Source organism: Notolepis coatsorum (genome assembly GCF_963971535.1).
Source record: "Notolepis coatsorum genome assembly, chromosome: 14".
NCBI lineage: Eukaryota > Metazoa > Chordata > Actinopteri > Aulopiformes > Paralepididae > Notolepis > Notolepis coatsorum.
In genome coordinates, this window is record NC_140178.1 from 81,065,448 (window position 1) to 81,075,447 (window position 10,000).

At 45.3% G+C, this 10,000-nt stretch overlaps 1 protein-coding gene across 1 annotated transcript in view; it reads right to left on the reverse strand.

Annotated features, from left to right (window-relative positions):
* Positions 1–10,000, reverse strand: part of LOC311240583 (voltage-dependent T-type calcium channel subunit alpha-1I-like) — a gene marked incomplete at its 3' end in the record, with an annotated part of 344,683 nt that overhangs the window by 18,062 nt on the left and 316,621 nt on the right. The window contains 1 exon segment of the mRNA XM_084329158.1: positions 6,557–6,706. Within this exon segment, the coding sequence (XP_084185284.1) occupies positions 6,557–6,706 (150 nt within the window).

Below are 10,000 nucleotides of genomic sequence, written 5' to 3' on the forward strand. Positions count from 1 at the left end.
CCCCCCCCCCGTCAGTGGCAGAGTCAGCGAGGAACCTGGGTCTGGATCGTTGTGGACAGTGACTCCTACAGTTCGGGTCGGGCGCCTGCACAGCGAGGGAAGGATCTAAGAGAGGTAGTGTGACCTTCCACACGTTACACTCTCTCAGTGAGAGTCCACGCTGCCAGGTGAAAAGAAGTGGTGGCTGGGTACACATGTGCAGAGAAAGCATGTGATAGTCTCCGCCCTCCCAGACCGACGGTAGGGGGTAGAGTGCGAAACGACCAGGAAGGGGATTGGGAATTGGCATAATGACTAACATTGGATGGAGAAAAACGGAAAAAGAAGGGGAAAAAATAAAATAAAATAATAATCACAATAATAATAAAATTACTAATTTTATTTATTTATTTAACCTTTATTTTACCAGGTAGTCACTTGAGATCAAAGATCTCTTTTTCGAGCAAGACCTGGCCAAAATGGCAGCAAAACAAAAACAAACTAAACTAAACAAAATACACAAAACACAGACAGAGACATAAAAGGCAAAGTGGGGCAAGGGGATACATTGAGCTGCAGCAAACTAGATTGAATGGGATTGGGGTCATTTTAAGTATGTTTGTTTTAAAATGCACAATAATGTGTAATAATAAATATAAATCATTATTTGTGCTTCCTGTTCATCCCCTCTCTCTTCGGGGGCCTAGAAACATCGCCCAGTCAGTGCGCAACGCAGCCAGTTGAAAAACGCACATGGCAACATAAATGCACCTAGCAACTAAATGTAGCCAATCAGCATCTTCAATATGATGCCTAAAGGGCGATTCATTTAGTGCCCCAAGCAGAGTCATTGGTGTGTTAGGGGGTGCGGACTGACGTGATGACGACAAGGATGAATGCAGGGACTCGAGAGACAGGATTACAGCTGCCCCCAAATTCAATAATATCTTCTCCAAAAGCCAATTGAGAGGAGACATTTGGTGGAGGAAATACAAATAATAGAGCTTGGCGCAGACATCACGTCCCGAATCACGTTAACGCTAATATTTGTTGTCGTCGGAAATTGATAATAATCACAAGATACATTCAGACAGTGTTGGATCTAACAAAATGGATTTATGGACACATTATGGAAAGTTCAAGGCCGGACCACAAAGCTTCTCGAAGGTTAGCGTGACACACAACGGCTCTTCCAGTTCTACCGGCTCAGCCTCTGCATTATGATATTATGATATGAAAATGTAATTGTATGGGTACGGGCAGACCAGGCTGCAGAAACAATGAGTGGGGGGCATAAAATGTTCTCGGGGGGCACAATGGTTTTTCAACACAGGTTCCTTTTTATACGTTTCAGCTGGCACAGCGGCGCTGTGCTTGCTTGGCGCTGCCCACGGTGCTGAACTAAACAGCAGAGAGGCAATTGAAAAATCTAATTTCTCTCTATCTTAAGAACTTTCACTTATACAAAAACAGACTGAACGGATATATATAACAGACCTGCTGGGCAGCGGACTGAGAGGAGGGACACAAACAGGCTGGATAAGATGGTCAAGAAGGCCAGTAGCGTGGTTGGGGTGGAGCTGGACTCTAGCGAGGGTGGCGGAGAGGAGGAGCCTTGCTAAGCTCCAGGCCATCAGGGAAAACCCCTCCCACCCACTATACACAGACTTGGCTGACAGGAGAGCATGTTATAGGCTCACACTACCTAAATGCAGCACTGAACGGCACAGGAAGTCCTTCATTCCGACAGCCATCAGTGCATCACTGTGCCTCACTGCATCACTGAGCACAGAGTGACAGTTACCATCTTCCTGGACTTTACCTTTTAAACAGCAATGTGCAATATTACACCTACTGTAGACTTCAGTATATTTTTACTGTATTTATTTACTGTATCTTTTATTCTATTTTTATTCTATTTCATTTTATTCTATTCTTAGGCCATTTGTTTTGTTATTCTTATTTGTGACTTGTTCTGTCTAAATATTTAATGTTGAGTGATTTGCAGTGTCAAATTTCCCTCAGGATAATGCATTTCTATTCTATTCTATTCTATTCTATTCTGTTCTATTCTATTCTATATCTTTGAAAAGTCTCCATTTATTCAACACTTCTGAATTCACTGACAAACTGAACTGAACTGACAAAAATAAGGTGCATAAAAAAGCAAACAAAATTCCTCCACAGGCTACTCACCATCATAAGTAGAGAGGCAAGCGGCGTTTGGGGACAGAGTGAAATCTTCTTAAAACACTGCCCCTCCACTCCTTCCTGAACTTTTTTGTTAAGTCCTTCTCAAATGCCAACTGAATTAAATTGGCCTTAGTTGCGTCGATGAAGCATACTAAGGCGATGTTCTGTAAAGACGTTCTTGAGGGTAGAAAACGAATTCTCACAGAGTGCCGTGCTAGCTTCAGTAGTATTGTTGTAGATATCAGTGCCCACTAGGGCTGTCCCCGACTAAAGATTTGGATAGTTGACTTTGGTTATAAAAAAAAAAAAAAAAAAAAAAAAAGGGTGGGCACAGTTGACTCAGTGGGCGGGCCCGGCCCCCTAATGCCCGCCCATGGCGCCGGGACTGGGTACGGGTTGTCTTTTCCATTTATTTTCTTCTCTGAGTGCTTCGTTTACATATTAAAATGACAACGATTTTCTTCTGAGGGACAATGCCCACAAACCCCTACAGGTTTGTAAACATGATCAGTTTGCAGGTCTGGTTATATACTGTAGTTACTGAAACTGATTGAATATGGCACCGCTTCACCTAGAATCATTTTCACCAGCTGCCCCCCCCCCCCCCCTTTCTAGATTCAGAACTAGACTCCTTTCCCCCCAAGAAGGTTGAGTGGGAAGGAGCAGAAGAAGAAAGAAGAAAGACGTCCTAGCTGTCACTCTCCTCCGACACTGGCAGGATGGAACAGAAAGAGAACGACTTTGGCTTTTATTCCAAAGTACCCTTTGTCTTCCAGGACAAGATTACGTCCCCCTGAGACATTGACACACACACAGACTGAAACTGTACACACACACACACACACACACGCACACGCACACGCACACGCACACGCACACGCACACACACACACACACACACATACACATACACATACACATACACATACACATACACATACACATACACATACACACACACACACGCACACACACACACACACACACACACACACACACAGTGATTGTGACATAAGACAGAGGGGATCGGAGGGTAGCGGCAGATAGGAGAAAATAAATCAGAGGGAGATGGAAGGATGGATGGATGGATGGGTGGGTGTATGGAGGGATGGAGGGTTGGATGGATGGGTGGGTGTATGGAGGGATGGAGGGTTGGATGGATGGATGGGTGGGTGTATGGAGGGATGGAGGGTTGGATGGATGGATGGAGGGTTGGATGGATGGATGGATGGACAGACAGAGAGAGTGTCTAGTAGTAGGGGAGAAGGGATTGATGTCTTGCCAGTATCTCCAGACCGGCAGAAAGCAGGTTTGACAGGTGAGGGAGGTTCAGTGCCCAGTTATTGCTTTTCCCTGAGCGTGCTCGCTGCTTTATATATCAATGTGATACTGGCAGGGGACAGCCAGGGTGTGTGTGTGTGTGTGTGTGTGTGTGTGTGTGTGTGTGTGTGTGTGTGTGTGTGTGTGTGTGTGTGTGTGTGTGTGTGTGTGTGTGTGTGTGTGTGTGTGTGTGTGTGTGTGTGTGTGTGTGTGTGTGTGTGTGTGTGTGTGTGTGTGTGTGTGTGTGTGTGTGTGTGTGTGATGTTACACCATGAGTTTATAGTGTATGTACGTGTGTTTGGTTCCACAGAATGAGTGTACTACAGTACATGTGTGTGTATTTGTGTGGATGTGTGTGTGTGTTTGAATCTGTTTGTGTGTTTGCATGTGTATGATTTTGTGTGTGTGTGTGTGTACAGTACAATATGTGTGTGTATATGTCTAGGCTATGTGCCTGTGCCTTTTATATTACTGCACAATTGTACAGCACACGTACACCTACACTTGTAATTTTATGCAACGACTCCTGTATACAGAACACCTTATAGGAGGTAATGCATGTCTACAGGAGATTAACAGGTGAGTGTGTGTGTGTGTGTTGCATGCATGCATTTCAGGAGTGCTTGCATTAGTTCATTATGCCTGTGCGTCTGCATGCAATAGGCCTCATTCGTCACCATCTCCATGTCGATGAAGGTGGTGACAGACAGGAACTGAAATACTGCGTCGTATAATCTATTAAAAACAGAACAGCAGTAGGTTGAAAATGCGTCCGTTAGGAGGTACATCAACATGGCTTTCAAGGGGAAATTGTCTCGCGTGATGAATGAAGCCCACAGTGGGTTGGTGTCTTCGTCCGTAATGTGAGCACCAACATGCAAACACGTGTTCCTGTGTGCATGCTGTGCACCATGTGCTAGATCCCTGACAGGAAATTGTCAATTGTTTCACACACACACTTTCTCTAAAACCTAATAGTATAGTCATGAAGGACCATATCGTGGTAGCTACTAGTCTAAATTAGTTTTAAGCCATTTACTATTCAGCACATATATTTTACATCACCCCTGACCCCGTTTTCCTGACCACAGCTTACTTATTTTTCCACAGATTCCCTTTGTTTCCCTTTTTTATTTATGTATTTTTAAATGCAAACATTATGCTGATAAACCATGGAATTGTATTGAAGGAAGGACTCAGAAGGTTAATGACCTCACCGCTTTCCGTAGTGCCTTTCCGGTGCAATGGACACATGGATGTCTTTGACAAGAGGCTACTGTACCAGTTTGTAAGTGTTACCAGGAGATAAATATGGTTTACCGCCAGACCGGTACGGCCCTTTAAAGCTTTTATTTTTTTTATCCACTTTTTCTCCTTATCTTTTCAATTTTTCTCCCATCCCAATTTTGTATTGCCAATTCTCCCCTTCAATTCTCCCCTCCCCTGTCTTGAACGTTGCTCGACTATGCCTCCCACTGGTCGGCTGTAGTGAGGATAGAAGCCTTGCATCACGTGTCCCCTCCGATACATGTGGAGGCAGCCTGTCACATCTTTTCACCTACCAGCGCGGACTCTCATTTGGCGAGGAGTAACACGTGGGAGGCTCACGCTGCCCCTGCTACTTCCTGTCTCTGCTGTGCAGGCGTCACCCAACCGACCTGTAGGAGTCACTGTTCACAACGACCAGACTACCACCCTTCGACTTCCCACCCGCTAACTCTGCCAATTGAGTTAGTATGATGGCCGGCCCAAGCCGGAGGCAACGGCGACAGCCGGATTCAAACCCGGTGTCTCTTGCGTTGGTGACGAGTGCAATGTCCGCTGCGCCACCCAGCCGCCCCGGCCCTTTAAAGCTTAACTGAAAAACTATTGACTCATGTTCATGAATCTATACTTTAATGTATAACTTAGGACTTAAATCTAGACTTATACAGCATACTTAGAAATAATGACCTCATGCTACACTGGACCAATGTAATACTGGACAGTTAATCCATTTCCTTCTACCGTACTATATACCATGTTGTAAATATTGATGTAGACCTAGATTAAACATATTAATGTAGAGGGATATGAATCTATAGATATATGTCCTATCTATCATGTCTTGCTGTGTGTGTACAAAGTGCTGCTGTCTTTGTAGCACGCAGGCCAGTACATAACGTGGACCTGTTAGTTGTTGCTAGTGTCTCTAGAGCTTTTATCGCCAAGACATTTCCCGTACATCCAGTATAGTATACTATAGTGTTGTCTAACACTTCATTCTGAGCTGTCCAAGATCACACAGTGAGAACAGCACATTTGAATTGTGTTTCTATTGTGAAACCATGATGGCGGTGACCAAAAAATTACCTTTGGTATCATGTTTTACCTTATTAGATTAATATTAGATTAATTTACATTGATATAAGTAGATCATACCATGGTATTATTAAGTACATCGGTACCATGATGAGACATGCGTTTTACCACAGAGTACCATGGTAAATAAACAACCCGTACTATAACCCGTAAAACTAAAATAACCATCAAACCATCAAACTGTCCCTTCATTGGAGGAGGAGACACAGACTTCCCTAATCCTCTGGCCCCTCTGTATGTACTACATGCAGGTACCTCTTGCTCGTGGCCCCTCTGTATGTACTACATGTATGTACCTCTTGCTCGTGGCCCCTCTGTATGTACTACATGCAGGTACCGCTTGCTCGTGGCCCCTCTGTATGTACTACATGTATGTACCTCTTGCTCGTGGCCCCTCTGTATGTACTACATGCAGTACCTCTTGCTCGTGGCCCCTCTGTATGTACTACATGCAGTACCTCTTGCTCGTGGCCCCTCTGTATGTACTACATGTAGGTACCTCTTGCTCGTGGCCCCTCTGTATGTACTACATGTAGGTACCTCTTGCTCGTGGCCCCTCTGTATGTACTACATGTAGGTACCTCTTGCTCGTGGCCCCTCTGTATGTACTACATGTAGGTACCTCTTGCTCGTGGCCCCTCTGTATGTACTACATGCAGTACCTCTTGCTCGTGGCCCCTCTGTATGTACTACATGTATGTACCTCGTGCTCGTGGCCCCTGCAGTCCTTGCAGACGGGTGGAGGAGAGGAGTAGTGATGGAAGACGGAGCCCGAGAGGTTGTCGATCATCAACATCTCCCCCTCGAGCGAGTCCTTGATCAGCAAAGACACGCTATCCAGCCACTGACTCTCCTGGAACACACACACACACACGCATGCACATGCACACACACACACACGCACACACACACACACACACACACACACACACACACACACACACACACATGCATGCACACGGACGCAGGCGAGAGGACCCGGTGTGGCAGGCAGGGGAAACACATGCACATGCGGGAGGGATAGGCAGGGAGGAGGGGGGGGGGGGGGGGCATGCGAGGACAAGAAGGAAACACGCAAGGGAAACGCACACACCACCGTGAGTGTTAAAATAAAACAACAAGAACAACATCATACAGTATGTGCGTACTCAATAACGCACACACACACACACACCATTGCTCACACATACATATGCGCGCACGCACACACACACACACACACACGCACGCACACACACACACACACACACACACACACACACACACACACACACACACACACACACACACACACACACACACACACACACACACACACACACACACACACACACACACACACACACACACACACACACACACACACACACACACACACACACACACACACACACACACACATAAACACACAAAAGCTGGTCCCTCCCGAGACACACAAACAAATTTCACATCACACAAACTAGGATTCCTAAAACTCTCGGAAACTCACACACACACACACATACAAATAGTTGAACATTAACGTTTCAAAAAACAGCCAAGCACTTCCATTGTGCTCAGGTTTATGTTGTTATTGTTCTAGACTAACCCATCATCCACTGTTTCATCCACTGTCCTTAAAGCTTCCTTAAAAGACTTAATAGTACGTATCAGCAGAACCTCAATTACCCAAATGACACATAATCTCAGTATATCCAAGTCCTGAGTGCGGAGAGGGAAAGGTGGAATTATGCATGGCCTCAATTAGACCATTCAATACCGTGTTGAAACAATTCAGATTTAAACGCTTGCATTGGCGCTCTCTGAGTATTATCAGGTTTTCAGCAACCGGGATTGAATCATGCTGGGCCTTTTGTTTGACTTAAATGTTCTCTCCTTGTTTTTTTTTTTTTTTTTTATCTTTTCCCCTCTCCTTTTTCCTCCGATTTTCTCCCATCCCAATGTTAGTCGTTATGCCAATTCCCAATTCCCTTCCTGGTCGCTGCGCACTTACCCCCCACAGTCGGTCTGGGAGAGTGGAGGCTACCACGTGCTTCCTCCGACACACGTCCAGCCAATCAACCGCTTCTTTTCACCTGGCAGCGCGGATTCTCACTGAGAGGGCGTAGCGTGTGGAAGGATCACACTATCCCACTTAGATCCTATCCGCGCTTAGCAGGCGCCCCGATCGAACTGTAGGAGTCGCTGTTTACAACGACCCGGACCCACCCCGCCAGCTTCTCCCACCCTCTAATACTGCCAATTGTATTAGTGTGAACCAGCTGGTGACAACCCCGGAGCTGTGAGCTGGATTCGAACAGGCGAATACAGCCGCTCCGGGGTTGGTGACGAACGCAATCTCCGTTACGCCACCTGACCGCCATGTTCTCTCCTTGTTTTAATCTCATTGGTCAAATAGATTTTCCCTTCATTCACATTGTATTTCACTGAAAGATGTATGGTATTGTAGGCCATAGAATATAGCCGTAACAAGGGATTATTATATTTTGAATGGTTAAAATAACTGTGTCCCATCGACAGATATCCCCAAAGAAATGGCAAAAGGAGCTGCTGCACTTCAAAACCCACATGCAGCTGTTATCATAACCATAGATATCTATATAGAACACTAGATAGCTTACCCGCGCTGCCGGCCAATGTAGAGCGATGTCGTCGTAGGGCGGCCATCTTGCTCGAGGCAGCTCAGCTACTGATAACATTCATGTCTACTTTTTTACTTAAAGGCATTTTTTTTTTTTTCTTTTTTTACAAACCGCTTGAATCATAGCCACGTTAATAATGCTTGTAATAAACCAACCCGTTTGTAAATCCGTCAATATTTCAGCGAGTAGTTTTTTTTCTGTGCAGCTCACTTACCCTCACTCAAGGCTGACTCGAGCAAGATGGCGGCGGTTCAGTGACGCAGGTGACTCCGCCTTAAGCTATCTAGTGTTCTATATAGATATCTATGATCATAACCACACCACTATCAAAACACTGACACACACACACACGCACGCACGCACGCACGCACACACGCACGCACGCATTCTTACTTTTTCTCCTATCCCCGAATTTATATGCCAATTCCCTCCTGGTTGTTGCGTGGCCCTATACTGTCTTGGAAGGGTGTACCCTACCATACCACACACACACACTCTCAGACACTCACACACACAGAAACACACACACACACACACACACACCAGTCCCACATGACCCACATGGAGTGGCAAGAGTTTGATGTAAGAATAATGCTTGATTGGCTGTGGTGGCCTATACTCCAGCCTCCATTAATAAACGTATTAGTGGACAACAATAGGAGCCATCTGCAGGGAATGAAGTATAAGAGAGAAGAAGAAAGAGGAAATTAATTACTCACTCTTATCTCTGACTGTCACTGGTTCAGCTGTTCTCTCTCTCTCTTTCTCTCTCTCTCCCTCTGCGTATGGGTCTTTTTTCTATAAAGTGTCTCCTCTCTCCTGTGTAGTCGTTCCAGGGTTTTTCAACATACTAAAGAATCTCACTTCTTGCCACTGTGCGGTTCAGTAGACATCCTTCACAGCCCCAACCAAAGCACCAACAGGGATTTCTAGTATTACCTCCATCAGGCGGTAGCCTGGGGGGATTATGCATTTGGTTGTGCGTGTGTGTCTGTCTGTCCACAGCTAATCTCTCAAACTACAAGGCCAGTGTCGATGAAACATCACACATAGGCTGACAGCAGGCCAGGGACCTGAATCCTTGAATAAATCTGTCTCTGACACATATTTTATTTCCATCATTGAAATATTATATTCAGTATGAAGTTCACAAGAGAGTGAATAAATACTACAGTTTTGCTGCTCAGAGCATCCAGTAAGCAGCTCTCTGTCCCATGTATACAACATGGACATGCCATAGTGAACCTATTGTCGTTGATATGCATTAAAAACATTTACAAATTAATTTCCATCATTGTCAATTGAAATAAGCCCCGCCCCCTGCCATATCTCTGACGTTTGTCTCTGGTTTGTCGTAGAGACTTATGGGAGGTGTAACAGTGTAATACTGTGCTAGTGTGTAATGTAATAGGAATAGTGCAGGGAGATATGCTTTCTTTGGTCTATGTTTGCCCTGACCCCTACACTTAAGCCTCGTCTAGCATGTAGCTACAGCTGTCCTTGGT